Genomic DNA, 20,941 nt, shown 5'->3' with positions numbered 1-20,941 from the left:
GGGTTGGCATTGGGGTTGGGTTAGGGTTGGTGTTGGGTTGGGGGTTGGGTTGGAATTGGGGTTGAGTTAGGTTTGGGATTGAGTTGGAGCTGGGGTTGGGATTGGGTTTTGATTGAGTTGGGGTTGGGTTAGGGTTAGGGTTGGTTTGGGATTGGGGTTTGGTTAGGGTTGGGATTGGGATTGAGTTGGGGTTGGGTTTGGAGTTGGATTGGGATTCAGTTTGGGTTGGAGTTGGTGTCGGGTTGGGTGTTGGGTTGGTGTTAGTTTGGGGGTCGGGTTGGTATTGGAGTTGGGTTAGGGTTGGGATTGAATTGGGATTGAATTGGGGTTGAGATTGGTGTTGAGTTGGGGTTGGGTTGGCATTGGGATTGAGTTAGAGTTGGGATTGAGTTGAGGTTGGATTGGGGTTGGGTTAGGGTTGGGATTGAGTTGGGGTTGGGGTTGATGTTGGGTTGGGTGTTGGGTTGGTGTTGGTTTGGGGGTTGGGTTGGTATTGGGGTTGGGTTAGGGTTGAGATTGAGTTGGGGTTGGATTTCGGTTGGGATTGAGTTGACTTTGAGCTTGGGTTGGGTTGCATTGCATTGGGGTTGGGGTTGGGGGTGGGGTTGGGGTTGGAATTGGGATTGGGATTGAGTTGGGGTTGGGTTGCATTGGGTTGGTGTTGGGGTTGGGATTGGGATTGAGTTGGGATTGGGTTGCATTGCATTGGGGTTGGGATTGGGATTGGGATTGAGTTGGGGTTGGGTTGCATTGGGTTGGGGTTGGGTTGAGATTGAGTTGGGTTGGAGATGGAGTGATGTTGGGGTCAAGTTTGAGGTTTGGGGTTGGTTTGGGATTGAGTTGGGTTGGCACTGGATTGAATTGGGGTTGGAGTTGGGATGGGGTCCAATTTGGGGTTTGGGGTTGGGTTCACTTGGGGTCAGAGTTGGGTTGGGGTTGGACTGGGGTTGGGGTTTGGGCTGGGATTGAGTTTGGGTTGGGGTTGGAGAGTTGGTTTAAGGTTGGGGTTGGAGTTGGGTTGAGTTGGGGTTGGGATTGGGCTGGGTTGCACTGGGTTGGGGTTGAGATTTAATTTGGGTTGGAGAAGGGTTGGGGTTGGGTTTGGGGTTCAGAGTTGGGTTGGGTTTGAGCTGGGGTTGTGTTGAAGTGGGATTGGGGTTGGGTTGCATTGGTTTGGGGGTGGGGTTAGTGTTGGGTTGGAATTGGGGTTGGGATTGAGTTGGATTGAAGTTGGAGTGGCTTTGGGGTAGGTTTGGAATTGTGATGGGGTTGTGTTGTATTGGGGCTGGGTCGGGACTGAGTTGGGTTGGAGACAGGAGTTGGGTTGGATTGGGTTGGGACTGAGTTGGGTTGGGGTTGGATTGAATTGGGATTGGGGTTGGGATGGAGTTGAGTTACATTGTGTTGGAGTTGGGTTGAGGTTGGGTTGGGTTTGGGGTTGGGGTAGAGTTGAGTTGGGGTAGAGTTGAGTTGGGGTTTGGGTTGAGGTTGTGCTGCATTGGGTTGAGTTGGGGTGGAGTTGGGGTTGGGTTGGGATTGGATTTGGATTGGGTTGGGGCTGGGTTGGGTTTGGGTTTGAGTTGGGATTGGGTTGGGATTGGGTTGGGATTGGATTTGGATTGGGTTGGGGCTGGGTTGGGTTTGGGTTTGAGTTGGGATTGGGTTGGGTTGGGCTGGGTTGGGTTTGGGTTTGAGTTGGGATTGGGTTGGGACTGGGTTGGGATTGGGTTTGGGTTTGAGTTGGGATTGGGTTGGGACTGGGTTGGGATTGGGTTTGGGTTTGAGTTGGGATTGGGTTGGGACTGGGTTGGGATTGGGTTTGGGTTTGAGTTGGGATTGGGTTGGGGCTGTGTTGGGTTTGAGTTGGGATTGGGTTGGGACTGGGTTGGGATTGGGTTTGGGTTTGAGTTGGGATTGGGTTGGGGCTGGGTTGGGTTTGAGTTAGGGCTGGGTTGGGTTTGAGTTGGGATTGGGTTGGGACTGGGTTGGGTTTGGGTTCGGATTGGGTTGAGACTGTGTTGGGTTTGGATTTGAGTTGGGATTGGGTTGGGGCTGGGTTGGGTTTGAGTTGGGATTGGGTTGGGACTGGGTTGGGTTTGAGTTGGGGCTGGGTTGGGTTTGAGTTGGGATTGGGATTGGGTTGGGGCTGTGTTGGGTTTGGGTTGGGATTGGGTTGGGGCTGTGTTGTGCTGTGTTGGGGTTGGGATGCATTGGGATGCATTGGGTTGGTGTTAGGAGCTGGGTTGGGGTTGAGTTTGAAGGATCCTTAAAGATCACAGAACCATAGAATTGTTGAGTGGATGAGTTCCTGAAATCATAGAACGGTTGGGTTGGAAGGGACCCCAAATACCCCCCAGCACCACCCCCTGCCATGGTCTGAGTACCCACCACCAGCTCAGGATGCCCAGGGCCTCATCCAGCTCTATTCCTGTTTATCAGTTCCCTTCAGGAGCCGGAGAGGGGTTGGGATTGGGGATGGGATGGGGACAAGAATGGGATGGGGCTGAGATGGAGAGGGCCACACGAGGACAGCGATGGGGGCAGCGTTTGGCCATGGGGTCGGGGGGCCAGAATGCATTTTCATACACAGGTCTTCCAAAGTACTTGAAAACTGAACTGCCCGGATAATAATAATAATAATAATAACAATAATAATAATAATAACAGTAGTAATGCAGGGGATGTGAAACATGTTCAGCTCTTCCAGTCTATATGGTAGGGGTCATGACTGCTCGTGCTCCTTCCTCAGCTCCCTGAGGATTCCTCTGGCCGTGCTGCAAACCCCACCAGTGCCCCCCATGTGGGGAAGGAGGAGGAGGGGGGTGCTGTGAAATCCCACAAATGCCACGTCTCCCCAGCACTGCTGCAGGTGTGTCAGGGTACGATGCTCATTGCAGGATGGCCATTGGGAATGCTGAAATCAGGGACCCCCAGGATGGTAACACCCATCGCCTGGGGACATCAGCCCCTTGTCCGTGCACTGCAGCACCCCACAGGGACAGCAGCATCCCACAAGGACAGCCAGCAGCCCATAGGGACAGCCAGAACCCCATAGGGACAGCCAGAACCCCATAGAGACAGCCAGCACCCCATAGAGACATTCAGCACCCCACAGGGACAGCCAGAACCCCTTAGGGACAGCCAGCACCCCATAGAGACAGCCAGCACCCCATAGGGACAGCCGGCACCCCACAAGGACAGCCAACACTCAATAGGGACAACCAACACCCAACAGGGACAGCCAGCAGCCCATAGGAATCTCCAGCACCCTATAGGGATAGCTAGCACCCAACAGGGACAAGCAGTTCCCCAGAAGGACAGCCAGCACCCCATAAGGACAGCCAACATCCCATAGAGACAGTCAGTAACCCATAGGGACCACCAGCACCCCATAATGGACCACCAGCACCCCATAGAGACAGCCAGAACCCCATAGGGACAGCCAGAACCCCATAGGGACAGCCAGCACCCCATAGAGACAGCCAGCAACCCATAGGGACCACCAGCACCCTTTAAGGATAGTGCTCCATGAGGACAGCAGCACCCTACAAGGACAACCAGCACCCCATAGAGACAGCCAGCACCCCACAGGGATAACCAGCACCCCATAGGGATTGCACTCCATGAGGACAGCAGGACCTCATAGAGACAGCCAGCACCCCATAGGGACAGCAAGCACCCCATAGAGACAGCCAGCATCCCACAGGGACAGCATTTGATGAGGAGAGCCAGTACTCCATAGGGACAGCCAGCACCCCATAGGGACAGCCAGCACCCCTTAGGGACAGCCAACACCCCATGAAGACAGCAGCACCCCACAAGGACAGCCAGCAACCCATAGGGACAGCCAGAACCCCACAATGACAGCAGTACCCCACAATGACAGCCAGCACCTCATAGGGACATCCAGAACCCCATAGGGACAACCAACACCCCATAGGGACAGCCAGAACCCCATAGGGACAGCCAGCACCCCTTAGGGACAGCCAGCACCCCTTAGGGACAGACAACACCCCATGCAGACAGCAGCACCCCACACGGACAGCCAGCAACCCATAGGGACAGCCAGAACCCCACAATGACAGCCAGCACCTCATAGGGACATCCAGAACCCCACAGGGACAACCAACACCCCATAGGGACAGCCAGAACCCCATAGGGACAGCCAGCACCTCATAGGGACATTCAGAACCCCTTAGGAACAGCATTCGACAAGGAGAGCCAGTACTCCTTAGGGACAGCCAGCACCCCATAGGGACAGCCAGAATCCCTTAGGAACAGCCAACACCCCATGAAGACAGCAGCACTCCATAAGGACAGCACCCTATGAAAACAGCAGCACCCCACAATGACAGCCAGCACCCCATAGAGACAGCCAGCACCTCATAGGGACATCCAGAACCCCATAGGGACAGTTAGCACCCCACAGGGACAGCAAGCACCCCATAGGGCCAGCCAGCACCCCATAGGGATACCAGCACCCAACAGGGCCAGCCAGCACCCCATAGGGCCAGCCAGCACCCAACAGGGCCATCCAGCACCCCATAGGGCCAGCCAGCACCCCACATTGACAGCCAGCGCCCCCCCAGCACTCATCCCCTTCCAGTGCTGGGCAGGCTGTTTCCATCAGGCTTCATGCAGTCCCACTAATTGCAGCCCAATTAGCTGTCCTACAGCGCACACCCCAGAGCCGACCCCACAATCCCAAACCTCTCCCTGGGCAGCACTGACGCTGCGGGACAACTTGGGGAGGACAAAAGCACTGCAGAGCTCTGCCCACCTCCTCTGCAACCCGGCACGGTGCAGGCAGCACTTTATTAAGCTCCCATTCCCCATTCATTTGTGGTGGATAAAAAGTGGGGTTCCGTCCCAACCGGAGCTGTGGATCGGTGAGGTCCAAGTCCTATCCAAGACACACACGGAGACGAGGCCACAGCTGGAGGTAAGGGGAGGGGGAAAGAAAAACATCCCCCCTCCCCACTTGAAAAATAAGGGTAGAAAAGAAAGAGAACCGAAGGACAGCAGTTGGAGGGGACGTCCCGGCTCGTCTTAGCGCTTGGAGAGCTCGTGGGACAGCCAGTCCAGCCCGTCGTACAGCCCCGTGCCCTGCGTGGCACACGTCGCCTGCACATACCACTGTGGGACAGGAGGGAGAGGACAAGGGTGGGATGGTTAGGGTTGGAAAACATCTCCGCTTTCGTCGCATCCAACCACCAGCCCAACCCCTGGCGCGTGGGATCAGGGGATCACAGAGTCGTTGAGGTTGGAAAAGACCTCAAAAAGCGTCAAGTCAAACGGTTGACCCAACCCAACCATCCCCAGCCATAGGATCATCCCATCCCCACCACCCCTCTTGCAGGATCACAGTCATAAAGGTTGGAAAAGACCTTGAAAATCAAGTCCAATGGTTGACCCAACACAACCATCCCCAGCTATAGGATCATCCCATCCCCACCACCCCTCTTGCAGGATCACAGAGTCATAAAGGTTGGAGAAGAGCTCTACGATCAGTGAGTCCAACCATCATCCCATTTCCACTTATGGGATCACAGAGTCATAAAGGTTGGAGAAGAGCTCTACGATCAGTGAGTCCAACCATCATCCCATTTCCACTTATGGGATCACAGAGTCATTAAGGTTGGAGAAGACCTTTTTGATCAAGTCCAACCACCAACCCGTCCCTACCATCCCATCCCTATCACCTCCTCTTATGGGATCACAGAATCATTCAGGTTGGAGAAGAGCTCTACGATCAAGTCCAACCACCAACCCATCCCCATCATCCCATCCCCATTCTCCCCTTCTTATAGGGTCACAGAGTCTTTAAGGTTGGAGAAGACCTCTATAATCAAGTCCAACCACCAAGCCACCCCCACCATCCCATACCCATCCCCCCCTTGTTATAGGATCACAGTCATTAAGGTTGGAGAAGAGCTCTACGATCACTGAGTCCAACCATCATCCCATCCCCATCACCTCCTCTTATAGGATCACAGAATCATTAAGGTTGGAGAAGACCTCTATAATCAATTCCAACCACCAACCCATCCCCACCATCCCATCCCCATCACCTCCTCTTATAGGGTCACAGAGTCATTAAGGCTGGAGAAGACCTCTACGATCAATTCCAGCCACCAACTCATCCCCATCATCCCCATCATCACCCCCCCCTTCTTATAGGATCACAGAACCATTCAGGTTGGAGAAGACCTCTGTGATCACTGAGTCCAACAGTGAATCCATCCCAGCCAGTTATAGGATCACTGAATAATTAAGGTTGCAGAAGACTTCCACAATCATAGAGTCCAACCATCATCCCATTTCCACCATACTCTCTTATGGGATCACAGAGTCATTAAGGCTGGAGAAGACCTCTTTGATCAAGTCCAACCACCAACCCATCCCCATCATCCCATCCCCATCACCTCCTCTTATAGGGTCATAGAATCATTCAGGTTGGAGAAGACCTCTACGATCAAGTCCAACCACCAACCCATCCCCATCATCCCATACCCATCACCCCCTCTTATAGGGTCACAGTCATTAAGGTTGGAGAAGAGCTCTACGATCACTGAGTCCAACCATCATCCCATCCCCATCACCTCCTCTTATAGGGTCACAGAATCATTCAGGTTGGAGAAGAGCTCTACAATCAATTCCAACCACCAACCCATCCCCACCATCCCATCCCCATCCCCCCCTTCTTATAGGGTCACAGAGTCTTTAAGGTTGGAGAAGACTTCTATAATCAATTCCAACCACCAACTCATCCCCACCATCCCATCCCCATCACCCCCTCTTATAGGGTCACAGTCATTAAGGTTGGAGAAGACCTCTACAACCAAGTCCATCCACCAACCCATCCCCATTGTGCCCACCCATAGAATCATTAAGGCTGGAAATAAGAGGTTTCCCCATCCCACGTGTCCTGGTGTCTCTGTCTGGCTGGTTCTTTCCATGTGGAACATCATGGACTCGCTGTTTGGGAGAAGAAAACAAGGGAGGATGCCTGCATGCAGTGAGATCTTTGGGGCGGAGGAGGACGCGCCGGTGGGTGCAGCCCCATCTGCTGCTGGTGGATGGGACCCACAGCCTGTGGGGTTTTGGAGGGGCCACGGGGTTACAGGGTGCTGTCCTGACCTTCATAGGATCACAGAACGGGTTGAGTTGGAAGGGACCTTCATAGGATCACAGAATCATTTGGGTTGGATGGGAGCTTCATAGGATCATGGAATGGGTTGAGTTGGAAGGGACCTTCATAGGATCATGGAATGGGTTGAGTTGGAAGGGACCTTCATAGGATCACAGAATCATTTGGGTTGGATGGGAGCTTCATAGAATCATGGAATGGGTTGAATTGGAAGGGACCTTCATAGGATCATGGAATGGGTTGAGTTGGAAGGGATCTTCATAGAATAACAATATGGTTTGGGTTAAAGGACCTTCACAGGATCACAGAACCATTTGGGTTGTATGGGATCTTCATAGGATCATGAAATGGGTTGAGTTGGAGGGGACTTTCATAGGATCATGGAATGGGTTGAGTTGGAAGGGACCTTGATAGAATAACAATATGGTTTGGACCTTCATAGGATCCCAGAATCATTCGGGTTGGATGAGACCTTAATAGGATCATGAAATGGGTTGAGTTGGAAAGGACCTTCATAGCATCACAGAACCATCTGGGTTGGATGGGATCTTCATTGGATCATGAAATGGGCTGAGTTGGAAGGGACTTTCATAAGATAAGAGAAGGGTTGAGTTGGAAGGGACCTCCATAGGATCATGGAATGGGTTGAGTTGGAAGGGATCTTCATAGAATAACAATGTGAGTTGGGTTAAAGAACCTTCACAGGATCACAGAATCATTTGGGTTGGATGGGAGCTTCATAGGATCATGGAATGTGCTGAGTTGGAAGGGATCTTCATAGAATAACAATATGGTTTGGGTTAAAGGACCTTCACAGGATCACAGAATCATTTGGGTTGGATGGGACCTCCATAGGATCATGGAATGGGCTGAGTTGGAAGGGATCTTCATAGAATAACAATATGAGTTGGGTTAAAGAACCTTCACAGGATCACAGAATCGTTTGGGTTGGATGGGACCTTCATAGGATCATGGAATGGGTTGAGTTGGAAGGGACTTTCATAGGATCACAGAACCATCTGGGTTGGATGGGACCTTCTTAGGATCATGGAATGGGTTGAGTTGGAAGGGACTTTCATAGGATCACAGAACCATTTGGGTTGGATGGGACCTTCTTAGGATCATGGAATGGGTTGAGTTGGAAGGGACTTTCATAGGATCACAGAACCATTTGGGTTGGATGGGACCTTCTTAGGATCATGGAATGGGTTGAGTTGGAGGGGACTTTCATAGAGTCACGGAATGGGTTGAGTTGGAAGGGACCTTCAGAGGCAATCTGGTCCCACATCTCGCAATGAACAGCAGCACCTACAACTACATCAGGTACTCAGAGCCCTTCTGATCTAACAGTGATGTGGTCACAGCCTCTGTGTAACAGCCAGTCACCTCAGCTGGTGTAGACTTGCACAAGCACAGCACACAGGCTCTTGATCACCACCGGTGAAATGGAAATGACTGCTGAAAACTTCGTCCTGTAGCTGAGAACTTGCTCTACCAAACAGTGCTACCGCGCTCCTCTCGCAGCTTCCACGGAAATAACCAGGAGGCATTACTTCCGGAGCGACCTACGGCGTGAGCTGCAAGCATCCTCCCACCCATCTGCTTCCGGGAGCTCCTTGCTTTTCCCTTCACACCCACCCAGGCCCCCCCACCACCTCCCACCCCACAGCACTCACGGTCCGGCTGCGCAGCGCCTGCAGCCCCAGCTTGTCGGTCAGCTCGCTCACCGCCATGGCGTTGGGCATGTCCTGCTTGTTGGCAAACACCAGCAGCACGGCGTCACGCAGCTCGTCCTCCTGCAGCTATGGGGGCAGGGACTGGTGAGCTGCAGGATGCAGCTCTGCAACCCACCTCGCCCCCCGGAATCCTCCTCGGCTCGGGGCTGATGTTGTTCAGTGCTGTGAGGGTGAGTCGATCATCTTGAGCCCACAAATAAGGAGCGGCCCAGGAGCCCCACGCTCCAACCCTAATAGTGTGGTTTGGGTTGGAGGGGAGCTTCATAGGATCACTGAATCATTTGGGTTGGAGGGGAGCTTCATGGGATCACAAAATACCTTGGGTTGGTAGGGATCTGCACAGGGTTGGAAGGGAACTTCATAGGATCCCAGAATCATTTGGGTTGAGTTGGAAGGGACTTTTCATGGAGTAATAGAATGGTTGGGGTTGAAAGGGACCTTCATAGGATCACAGAACCATTTGGGTTGGGTTGGAAGAGACCTTCATAGGATCATAGAATAACTTGGGTTGAGTTGGAAGGGACCTTCATGGAGTAATAGAATGGTTTGGGTTGCAAGGGACCTTCATAGGATCACAGAATCATTTGGGTTGGAGGGGAGCTTCACGGAGTCACAGAATGCCTTGGGTTGGTAGGGATCTTCACAGGGTCGGAAGGGAACTTCATAGGATCATAGAATCATTTGGGTTGAGTTGGAAGGGACCTTCATAGGATCATTGAATCATTTGGGTTGGAGGGGAGCTTCATAGGATCACACAATCACTTGGGTTGAGTTGGAAGGGGCCTTCATGGGATCACAGAATCATTTGGGCTGGGTTGGGACCTTCATGGAGTAATAGAATGATTTGGGTTGCAAGGGACCTTCATAGGATCACAGAATCACTTGGGTTGGGTTGGAAGGGACCTTCATAGGATTATTGAATCATTTGGGTTGGAGGGGAGCTTCATAGGATCACTGAATCATTTGGGTTGCAAGGGACCTTCATAGGATCACAGAATCATTTGGGTTGGAGGGGAGCTTCACGGAGGCACAGAACGCCTTGGGTTGGTAGGGATCTTCTCTGGGTCGGAAGGGAACTTCATAGGATCATAAAATAGGTTGAGTTGGAAGGGAATTTCCATGGAGTAATAGAATGGTTTGGGTTGCAAGGGACCTTCATAGGATCATTGAATCATTTGGGTTGGAGGGGAGCTTCATGGGATCACAGAATGCCTTGGGTTGGTAGGGATCTTCACAGGGTTGGAAGGGAACTTCATAGGATCCCAGAATCATTTGGGTTGAGTTGGAAGGGACTTTTCATGGAGTAATAGAATGGTTGGAGTTGAAAAGGACCTTCATAGGATCACAGAACCATTTGGGTTGGGTTGGAAGAGACCTTCATAGGATCATTGAATCATTTGGGTTGAGTTGGAAGGGACCTTCATGGAGTAATAGAATGGTTTGGGTTGCAAGGGACCTTCATAGGATCACAGAATCATTTGGGTTGGAGGGGAGCTTCACGGAGTCACAGAATGCCTTGGGTTGGTAGGGATCTTCACAGGGTCGGAAGGGAACTTCATAGGAACATAGAATCATTTGGGTTGAGTTGGAAGGGACCTTCATAGGATCATTGAATCATTTGGGTTGGAGGGGAGCTTCATAGGATCACACAATCACTTGGGTTGAGTTGGAAGGGGCCTTCGTGGGATCACAGAATCATTTGGGCTGGGTTGGGACCTTCATGGAGTAATAGAATGATTTGGGTTGCAAGGGACCTTCATAGGATCATAGAATCACTTGGGTTGGGTTGGAAGGGACCTTCATAGGATCATTGAATCATTTGGGTTGGAGGGGAGCTTCGTGGGATCACAAAATACCTTGGGTTGGTAGGGATCTTCACAGGATTGGAAGGGAACTTCATAGGATCATAGAATCATTTGGGTTGAGTTGGAAGGGACCTTCATGGAGTCACAGAATGGTTTGGGTTGGAAGGGAACTTCATAGGATCATAGAATCATAGAATGCTATGATCACAGGATCATAGAATGCTTTGGCAGGGGGTTTGGACTCTATGATCTCTGGAAGTCCATTCCAACCCCTACAATTCTGTGATTCTGGGATTTGGGTTGAGTTGGAATAGGGACCTTCATAGAGTCACAGAATGGCTTAAGGTTGGAAGGGTCATTCATAGCATCATGGAATCGTTTGGGTTGGGCTGGAGGGGACCTTCATGGAGTCACAGAATGCTTAGGGTTAGAACAGAACTTCATAGCATCATAGAATCATTTGGGTTGGAGGGGACCCTTCGTGGAGTCACAGAATGGCTGGAGCTGGAAGGGACCTTCAGAGTCACAGAATAGTTTGGGCTGGAAGGGACCTTCATAACATCACAGAATCATTTGGGTTTGGTTGGAGGGGAGTCACAGAATGGTTTGGGTTGGAAGAGACCTTCATGAAGTCATAGAATGGTTTGGGTTGGAAAGGAACTTCATGGAATTAAAGAATAGTTTGGGTTGGAGGGGACTTTTCATGGAGTCATAGAATGTTTGGGGTTGGAAAGGACCTTCATGGAGTGATAGAATGGTTTGGTTTGGAAGTGACCTTCATAGCATCACAGCATGGTTTGGGCTGGAAGAGACCTATAGGGACGTGATGACACTGTTGAAACAGATAAGGTCCTGTTATCCCGAGTCAGTGCTTTTCCACCCTTCTGCCAAAAGCATTTTCTCCGATTAAGCTTTGCAAAACACAAGTATGTTGCTTTAATTAACTGCTGCATTCACTAATCTAGCCACGAGCATTCTCTCCAGGCCATATTTTCTAAGAGGTCCCATTTGAACATGACCAGATGGGTTGGGAGGTGCAATACCTGCACAACCACCATCGTGATGCTTCACACAACAACCACTCAATCAGAAATCTAGGGCCAAATTGGGCATCATCCTGAACCTAAGCAACTCCCTTCCAGCAAATTGCTCCCTCCTTGTCCATGGGGCTCGGTGACCTCCCAGCCCTGCACCGCCAACGGGGATGGAGCAGCACGACAGCACAGCATGCTCCCCAGCATGCAAAACCCCACTGTCTTCTCGGCTGGTTTTCCCCTTTGCAATTGCTCCTGATTGCTGCAGTCTGACCTTCGAGCCCCATGGCCAGGGAGCCCCAATTTGGGGACAGCTCTTTGTCCCCAGGGCCAATCCCACCACCAGAGCAGGTGTCCCCCCACCCCTCTCACCATCTTCTGCAGCTCCTCCGCAGACTCCTGCACCCTTTCCCGGTCGTTGCTGTCCACCACAAAGATGAGACCCTATGGGAAAAGCCAGTCTGCAGCAGGCATGGGCTTTGACACGCGGCGCAAACACCCCCAGCACTGTGGGAGGGTGTCGCCCCCACTGTCCCACCAAAGGACTTTCTTATTTCAGAGCCTTCCTTCCCCACGGGAACACCCTTGTGGTCCCATCCGGATGGTTGGAACCGGTGCTGTGCCACTTACCTGTGTGTTCTGGAAGTAGTGCCTCCAGAGGGGCCGGATCTTGTCCTGGCCTCCTACATCCCACACCGTGAAGCAGATGTTCTTGTACTCCACCGTCTCCACGTTGAACCCTGGAGGGATGTGAGGACAGGTGGGGAGCACCGCGATGGGGGCTGAGTGCGTGGCTGCATCCCCCTAGGAGCATCCTCACCCATGGGTTGACCATCTCCAAAAAGCACCAGGAGGGATTCTGAGCATCCCTTACTCCGAAGCCCTCACCCAGCACCTCCAACCAGACCCAGTCAATTGTCCCAGGAGCATCCATGCTGTGACCCCCACTATGACCCCCCCTACGTCCCCAACCCCCTGAGGAGCACCAGAGCCCAGCCATGTCCCAGCAGAGCAATGCTCTGCCCAAAGCATCGCTGCCAACCCAATGCTGGTGCCCTCTGGCAGAAGTTCGGGCTGTGGGTGCCTGTTGAGAGGGGCCCTGCACAGCGCTGGGCGCTCACCAATGGTGGGGATGGTGGTGACGATCTCTCCCAGCTTCAGCTTGTACAGGATGGTGGTTTTGCCAGCAGCGTCCAACCCCACTGCAATGGAGACATGGCGTCACTGGCACCGCTCCCTGCACTGGCCCCATTTCCATCCTCGTCTTCACTCATCTTCATCCTCATCTTCATTCCATCCTCATCTTCACCCGCATCCCCATCCCCGTCTGCATCTTCATCCCATCTTCATCGCCGTCTTCAACACCACTCTCATCTCATTTTCATCCTCATTCTCGTCTTCATGCCATCTTCACCCTCATCCTCATCCTCATCTTCACCCACATCCTCATCCCATCTACCTCTTCATCCTCATCTATTCAACCCCACCCCATCTTCATTTTCATTCTCATTGCCATTCAGTCCTCACTCTCATCCCCATCCCCAACCCCACCTCCATCTCATCCTCATCTCATCCCCATCCTTATCCCATCTTCATCTTCATCCCGATCCTCACCTCATTTTCCTCTTCATCCTTATCTACACCCCCATCTCCATCTCATCTCCATTCTCATTCTTATTGTCATTCCATCTTCATTCTCATCCCCATCCCATCTTCATCCCCATCCCATCCTCATCCTTATTTTCATCCCTATCCCATCCTTATCTTCACCCATACCCTCGTCTTGTCTTCCTCTTCATCCTTATCTTCCATCCCATCTCCATCTCCATCTCATTTTCATCTTCATCCCCATCTTCATCCCATCCCAATTCCATCTTCATCCTCATTCCCATCCCCATCCCCATTCCCATTCCCAACCCCACTTCCACCACATATTCATCCTCACACTCATCTTCACCCCATCCTCATCCTCATCCCCATCCCATCTCCATCGCCATCCCCATCCCCATCCCATCCTCATCCTCTTTCTCATCTTAACCCCATCCCTATCCCATCTTCCTCTTCACCCATTACATCCCCATCCCCTCTTCCTCTTCATCCTTATCTTCAACCCCATCCCCATTTCATCTTCGTCTTCATAATCATTGTCATTCTATCCTCATTCTCATCTCCATCCCATCTTCACCTACATTCCCTTCCCCAACCCCATCCCCATCTCATCCTCATCCTCATCTTCATCCCCATCCCTATCCCACCTTCATTGTCATCCACATCCTCATCCCATCTGCCTCTTCATCCTCATCTATTCAACACCGCCCCATCTTCATCTTCATTCTCATTGTCATTGCATCTTCATTCTCATTCCCATCCCATCTTCATCTACATCTCCATCCCCGTCCCCAACCCCATCTCCATCTCATCCTCGTCTCCATCCATATCCCATCTTCATCTTCACCTGCATCCTCATCCCGTCTTCCTCTTCATCCTTACCTTCATCCCCATCCCCATGCCATCCTCATCCCCATCTCCATCCCATCTTTGTCTTCACCCTCATCTTCCTCCCATCCTCATCCTCATCTTTATCCCTATCCCATCTTCACCTGCATCCTCATCCTGTCTTCCCCTTCATCCCCATCCCCATTCCTATCCCCATCCCATTTCATCCTCACTCTCATCTTCCTCTCATCCCTTCCCATTCCATTCACATCCCATCCCCATCCTCTTTCTCATCCCATCCCATCCCCAACCCATCCCCATCTCCATCTCCATCCCATCCCCATCTCCATCTCCATCCCATCCCCATCCTCTTTCTCATCCCATCCCATCCCCAACCCATCCCCATCTCCATCTCCATCCCATCCCCATCTCCATCTCCATCCCATCCCCATCCCATCCCATCCCACCCCATCCCCATCCCATCCCCATCTCATTCCCATCTGTATCCCCATCCCATCTTCATCCTCACCTTCATCTTCCTCCCATCCCATCCCATCCCACCCCCACCCCCCCTTCTCCCCATTCCCATTGTCACCTCCATCTCTCTCCCCGCCCCCACCCCCCCGCTCTCACCCATCAGGATCCGCATCTGTTTCTTGCCGAAGATGCGGGAGAAGATGGCAGACACGGTGAGGCCCATTGCGGCGGCGGGACGGACCGGAGGACCGGAGGACCGGATGCCCGGGATGGCCGGGATGGCCGCGCCGGGGGCGGCCGCGCTGCGACCCCAACGCGTCCGCGCTCCGCGGCGCCAAAGGCTCCGCCCCCTCCTCAAGCCCCGCCCATACCTCTAGCCACGCCCACAAACTAGCCACGCCTCCAATCACCGGGCTCCTCCTATTGCCGCGGCACCGTGTACTACCGGCCAACGCTTTTAGCCCCGCCCCTCGGCTCGCCCTGCTCCGCTCTGACACCTGATTGGCAGCCGCACCTACGCCTCTCCCCAAGCTGTTCTTTTTGCGCATGCGCAGCGCCCTTTTTTTTCCCCTTTCTGGGGCGAGACTTAAAGCCCGCATGCTCACTGGGCGCCGGCGGCGGGCGGAAGTAGTTACGCGGCGGGCGGAAGTAGTTAAGCGAGGCGGAAGTAGATGGTTGTGGTCTGCGCCTGCGCGCTGGGTGCCAGCACCCGACCCGGTGGTTCGGCCGAAGGCTGCGGCCTGCCGTGCCCAGGTCCGAAGGGGAGGCCCGAAACCGCCGCCTGCCAGCCCCCCGGCCCGGCCCTCCCTGACAGCGCAGCCCTTGGGCTCCCCCTCCTGTTCTGCGGGCACCCCAGGGCCCGGCTCCTTTCATAGAGCCATGGAGAAGTTTGGCATGAACTTCGGAGGTGGCCCAAGTAAGAAAGAACTTCTGGAAACCATTGAATCGCAGAAGAAGCAGCTTCTGAATTACCAGGCTCGGCTGAAGGACGTGGTGATTGCCTACAAGAGCCTCATCAATGAGAAGGAAGCCTTGGAAGCCAGCTTGAAGGTGTTGTCGGCATCTCACGAGGCTGATGTCGGCCTGAGTGGTGCTCAGCCTGCGCGCGTGGCTGCCTCCTGCTCTTCTCCTGCTGATCCCACTGACGATAAGAGCTCGGTTCACAGCGAGGACAGCATGGGGACGGCGACCAGCGCTGACACGACGGCCAGCTTGGCCAGTGCAAAGGGTGAGCAGGGCGCTGAGGAGGAGAAAACCACAGCAGCTGCACCCTCTCTTAAAGCAGAAGAGACAAATGGTTCGGAGAGCGGTGTCAGCACGAGCAGCGGGGACGTGGCCTGTGCTGCCAGCGAGGCTGATAGGAGGGTGCTTCAGCTGAAGACCCAGCTGGCCACCTTGACCAGCGCTCTGTCAACGGTTACGCAGGAAAAGTCCCGCATGGAAGCCTCGTACCAAGCCGACAAGAAGAAGATGAAGCAGGACCTGGATGACGCTGTTAAAAAAGCAGAGGATGAGACCGAAAGGTTGGAGGCGGAGCTGAGGTCTGTCCAGGAGCAGCTCGCTGAGACCAAAGCCCGTCTGATCACGCAGCAGCATGACCGAGCCCAGGAGCAGAGCGACCACGCTGTTATGCTGAGAGAGCTGCAGAAGCTGCTGCAAAGTGAGAGGGCGTTGAGGCAGGACGCAGAGCTGAAGCTGGAGGAGACCAGGGAGGTGCTGGCAGGACGGGTGTGCATGGCTGACCGTGCGGAGGGCTACGAGCTGCAGATCAAGCAGCTGAGCCAGGAGGTGGAGGACCTGAAGAGAGAGCTGCAGGCTGTTCAGGAGGAGAGAAAGAAGCCAGACCCCCGGGTACAGGACCTGCAGGAGGAGATGGCCAACCTTAAGAACCACTTCCAAGCGCAGCTCCTGCAGGAGATGAGGAAGGTAATTCCCTGATTGAGCCCTAGAGCAGCCTGCAGTAGGGGGTACCGTGGCAGCAGCTGGAGCAGGGTTTGAGGCTGGAGGAGCCCAAATTCTCCCTCTTTGCCACATGTCACAAAATCCAAGAGATTTCAGATAGGAGAAAATAGCATAGCTTCATTCGATGGGATGATATTTCCTGAGGAAAATAAAAGCTGTTAGTGATGCAGTGTATAAGTTAACCACAGGTGGTGACCACTGGGTGTGGGAGTTACGTAGTGAGTGTCTTCTGCAGCATCACTTGGCTCTGAGCAGCAGCTGGATTTGGGAGGAGAGACCAATGCTCCGACCCGCTGTGGCAATGAGTGTGCTCTCACCTCTGTAAATGCCATGCAAGGTACAGTTCAGTCCCTCTTAAAGGGAGATAACTGCCACCTCCCCCTGGGTGGAACTGTAATCGGTGAGCGGTGAGGCAGGTGGGCGATAAGGGCAGCCTGCTGTGCGAGGTGCTGGGTTGCACATCTTGCTGCGAGGAGGGATGCAGTGGGAAGGAGGAAGCTGTCACTGCAGGCTGTGAGGCAGAGGGCTGGAGGGCTTTGCTGCCGATCACCGAGTTGGCAGCTGGAAGTACTCCACTGTGGGATCCTCATTTCCCCACGGACTGGAACAAGTTTTCAGCTTTCTAATCTGAAACCTCTAATTAGCAGCTTTGGGGTGACGGCATGCGATCGACCTTGTTGTGGAAGTGATATCCAGCAGCTTCGGTAGGACAGGGCTGAGGATGAGCCGATCCCAGCCCTGTTTTGGCTCACAGTGAGGACTGACGAGTGGTGCCACCATTCCACTTGCTCTTGTGATCTTGTGATAGAAGCTGTGAGCTCCAGGTGCAGCTACTCAGAAACCACTGAATTACGTTAATATTGGTGCACCAGAGCGTAGCGTTTAGGCAAATTGCACTTAGGTGTAGGAAAGCTTTAGGGCACACGCTTTAAAAAAAATCCCATTGCAGATTGTGAGGTGTTCTGCTTCATGTCCTGTGCACGCCTCCAGCGATGCAGATAATGCTGCTAACAGCAGCTCTGTGGAGCAGGGAACAAATAGGGAAATGCATTCAGTTTCTTTCATCCTTGAGTCTCTGTTTTAAAGATGGGCATGAGAGAGTTGTGGGGGAGTGGGGGGTTGTTTGGAAAATTAGGAGAAAGCGTGTCCCTGCGCTTGCTTGGAGTTGTTTAGAGCAGAATGAAGGCCTTTGTAATTGCAGAGCTCTGTGCTCTCTTTGCTCACAGACTGCACAGGCAGAGGAGCAGCTCCGGCAGCACGCCCAGATGGAGGAGCAGCGCGTGGCTGACCTGGAGGGACAGGTCTCTGAGGTGTCAGGGCTGCTGGGCACCTACGAGAAGGCCAAGCAGAAGGACCAAATGGTCATCCAGAAGCTGAAGGATCGTATCGTGCAGCTGGACCAGGAGAACAAAACCCTGGCCATCGCGGCCTCCAGCCGATCCCCTGCTGATGTGAGCGTGGAAGAAGCCAATCTGGATGTGAACGTTCTCAAGGATAAGATGGAGAAGCTGAAGAAGCTGCTGCAGGCGGCAGCAAAGAAGAGTCAGCCCACGCTGGACATTGAGAAGCTGTGTGAGCTGGAGCTGCCAAAGGGCACCGAGGCCGGGGATGGCGAGAAGGCCACAGCTTTGTACTATCAGCAGGAGCTGAAGCAGCTGAAGGAAGAGTTTGAAAGGTACAAGATGAGGGCGCAAGTTGTTCTCAAGAACAAGTCAGCCAAAGATGGCAATCTGGCCAAAGAACTGGAGGAAGCTCAGGAGCAGCTAGCTGACCTGAAGGAGAAATACGTGGTGCTTCAGCTGTCCTCCGAGGAGGTGGAGAAGCAGCACCAGCTGGACATGGAAGCCAAGAAGCAAGAGTTCTCCCAGCTGCAGCAGCTGCACAGGCAGGAGCTGGAGCGCTGCCAGCTGGAGTACAGGGAACGGGCGCTGAGGCTGGAAGAAGAGATGCACAAGCAGAGGGACCGGGCACTGGCGGTGCTGGCCGAAAAGGACCAAGAACTGGAGCAGCTGAGATCCGTCGTGTTGCCTTACACCGGGCTCCAGGGCTCCAGGAACTACATGGCACCAGGGACTGACGCTGAGAGCGCTGACCCCCCAGCTAACGGCTCCACAGAGATCCTCCCCCAGGCTCTGCACCTCTCCACCAACGCAGAGCCCACCTTCATCCTGTATGCGGAGCAGCTGGCCCGCAAGGAGGTGGAGATCGTCGCGCTGAGGAAGCAGAAGCACAAGCTGGAAATGCAGGTTCACCAGCTCCAGGAGAAGGTCTTGGTGGAGGAAGAGAGGCACCGGGAAGAGGTGTCGGCACTTCAGAACGAAATCCAGAAGAACTTCAGAGATAAGAGCAGAGAAGGAGCCAACCTGGAGTACCTGAAGAACATCGTCTATAGGTTTTTGACGCTGCCGGATTCCCTCGGCCGCCAGCAGACTCTCACTGCCATATTGACTATTCTGCACTTCAGCCCAGAGGAGAAGCAGGCTGTCAGAAAGCAGTCAGCACACAGCAGCTGGTGGCTGTCGGGGAAGAGATGAGGCAGTTGTGGTTATCCCTCACTGCCTGTGTCTGGGAACAACCTTTCTGCTGAGCTCTCCTGCCGTGTGGGGCAGCTCCTCTCCAGCAGCAGCAGAGCAGGGAGCTCTCAGCACAGAGCCGTGCTTTGAGCTGGTGCTGTCAGCACGGATTTAAAGCAGAAGTGTGCCATCCCCTCTGGTAGGATCGCATCGTTCTCCTGCTCTGAGCTGGAACTCGATTATTTTTAAAGAATAATCAAGTTGGGACTCTCTTGGACAGACCAGGAACTCCCTCCCTGCTTCCCTGTGTTTCCCAGGGAGGATGCTCTGAGCCCTGCAGCTGCACCGGAGCAAGCAGTGCTTCCCCTCTGGTTCTGTTAGGGCAGAGACCTCAGCTGCCGGACCCTGCAGAGATGAGGGAAGGCTGAAGTCAGCACCGACTGCTCAGCTGACGTTTGTGAGCCAAGTTGGGGAGTTTTGCTGACCTGCAGGATGTTCTGCAGCGCCCTGGGAGCAAGGCATGGTCTCATGGGGGTGGAAGAAGCAGAGGTGAGGGGCAGAAGGCGGCAGCTCAGGGAACAGCGTGCTCCCTGGTCTCACCGCTGAGTCTGTGGGATGCAGTAAGCACTGCTGATAGACCTTGAGGTTACTGCATCAGTTCAATGCGAGCCTGGAGCAGCTGGCTCCGTGCTGCTCAGTCCTGACTTGGGGAAGACATCTGCACATGTGCTTTACACCAGGTTGTGAGGGCAAAGCCAGGTCTGTGTGTTGGGTGTGGACAGGCACAGTGGGAAGAGTCTGTGGGAGCAGCAGAAGTCACAACTCAGGCAGTGCTTCCTCACCCAACAGGGAAAGGGGTGGCCCTGCAGCACAGGAGGGTCCTCATGCTGCTGTCAGCTCCTTGGAGCTCTCACAGCACAGTTCCTCCCTCTGCTCTCTCACGGCCCCCCTCCTGACTCCCCTCCATCTCTCAGCCCTTCCTGCACATTTCTCCCTCTTTTCTCTCTTTATTCAGCCATCACCCTCCAAAATAAACTTGAATATGTACGTATTTGATGCTTAACTTGGCTGCTGTTTGGGAACCTATGGTTTGAGTGGTGAGCAGGGTGCTGGGACAAGGAAGGGGGAAATGGCTGTAAGTTAAAAGAGAGGAGAGTGAAGTTAGATGGGGAGGTAATCCTTCATCCAGAGGCAGTCTGGATGCCCCATCCCTGGAGGTGCCTGAGGCCACAGATGGGGCCCTGGGCAGCTTGAGCTGGGAGGACACCCAGCCCACAGCAGTGCCACCTGTTTGGTGGCCACTGTGACTCCCCCACCACCAGGAATGAGCAAGGATTGAGTCATTTAACGCATGGTACCAGCACCGCCACGGAGAAACAGTGCTGGGGAGGATGGGGACAGGGGTCCCATAAGGTTCTCTGAAAGCTGGAGTGCAAATCTGGACCTCCAGCCAGGGCATGGCACGAGGCGATGGCACACAGAAGCTGTTAGGAAAGTGAAGATGGCAATTGTGGGCAGCTGGTTGCAAGAAGTGTGATAACTGCCCTCCTTGGGAGGAGCACAAAGCTGAGAACGCAGTGTTGAAGGGGAAAAACACTTGTGAACATGAGGATCTTTGTGCTGCTGCAGAGCAGGATGAGGAGCTGGGGCTGCTGAGCGCCACAGGGCGCGTGCTCACGCACTGCCCAGATTAACAAGCAGAATAAATTCCATTTGGAGCTGCAGTAGCTATTGCCATTCGCACACCTGGAGCTTTGTAGGTGAAGGTCTGTGTGCAGGACATGGTGACACACACAGCAGATGGGAGCTGTGCTGGTTCCACATGGGG

The 20,941-nt window shown here is 53.6% G+C and overlaps 2 protein-coding genes across 2 annotated transcripts; one reads left to right on the top strand and one right to left on the bottom strand.

Moving 5' to 3' along the window:
• Positions 1 to 5,049: 5,049 nt before the first annotated feature.
• On the bottom strand, positions 5,050 to 14,861 carry ARF5 (ARF GTPase 5; the record flags this gene model as incomplete). The annotated part of the gene is made up of 6 exons (XM_079536756.1): positions 5,050 to 5,136; positions 8,827 to 8,952; positions 12,098 to 12,169; positions 12,356 to 12,465; positions 12,847 to 12,927; positions 14,795 to 14,861. 6 exons carry the CDS (start codon positions 14,859 to 14,861, stop codon positions 5,050 to 5,052), a joined length of 543 nt encoding a protein of 180 aa, XP_079392882.1.
• Positions 14,862 to 15,517: 656 nt separating this feature from the next.
• On the top strand, positions 15,518 to 19,134 carry GCC1 (GRIP and coiled-coil domain containing 1; the record flags this gene model as incomplete). Its single annotated transcript, XM_079533190.1, has 2 exons — positions 15,518 to 16,564; positions 17,827 to 19,134. The coding sequence occupies 2 exons, from the start codon at positions 15,518 to 15,520 to the stop codon at positions 19,132 to 19,134; spliced, it is 2,355 nt and encodes a 784-aa protein (XP_079389316.1).
• Positions 19,135 to 20,941: the final 1,807 nt, after the last annotated feature.

The sequence above is a fragment of the Tetrao urogallus genome (genome assembly GCF_951394365.1).
Source record: "Tetrao urogallus genome assembly, chromosome: 1".
Classification (NCBI taxonomy): domain Eukaryota; kingdom Metazoa; phylum Chordata; class Aves; order Galliformes; family Phasianidae; genus Tetrao; species Tetrao urogallus.
This window is presented reverse-complemented; position numbering and strand designations above follow the sequence as displayed.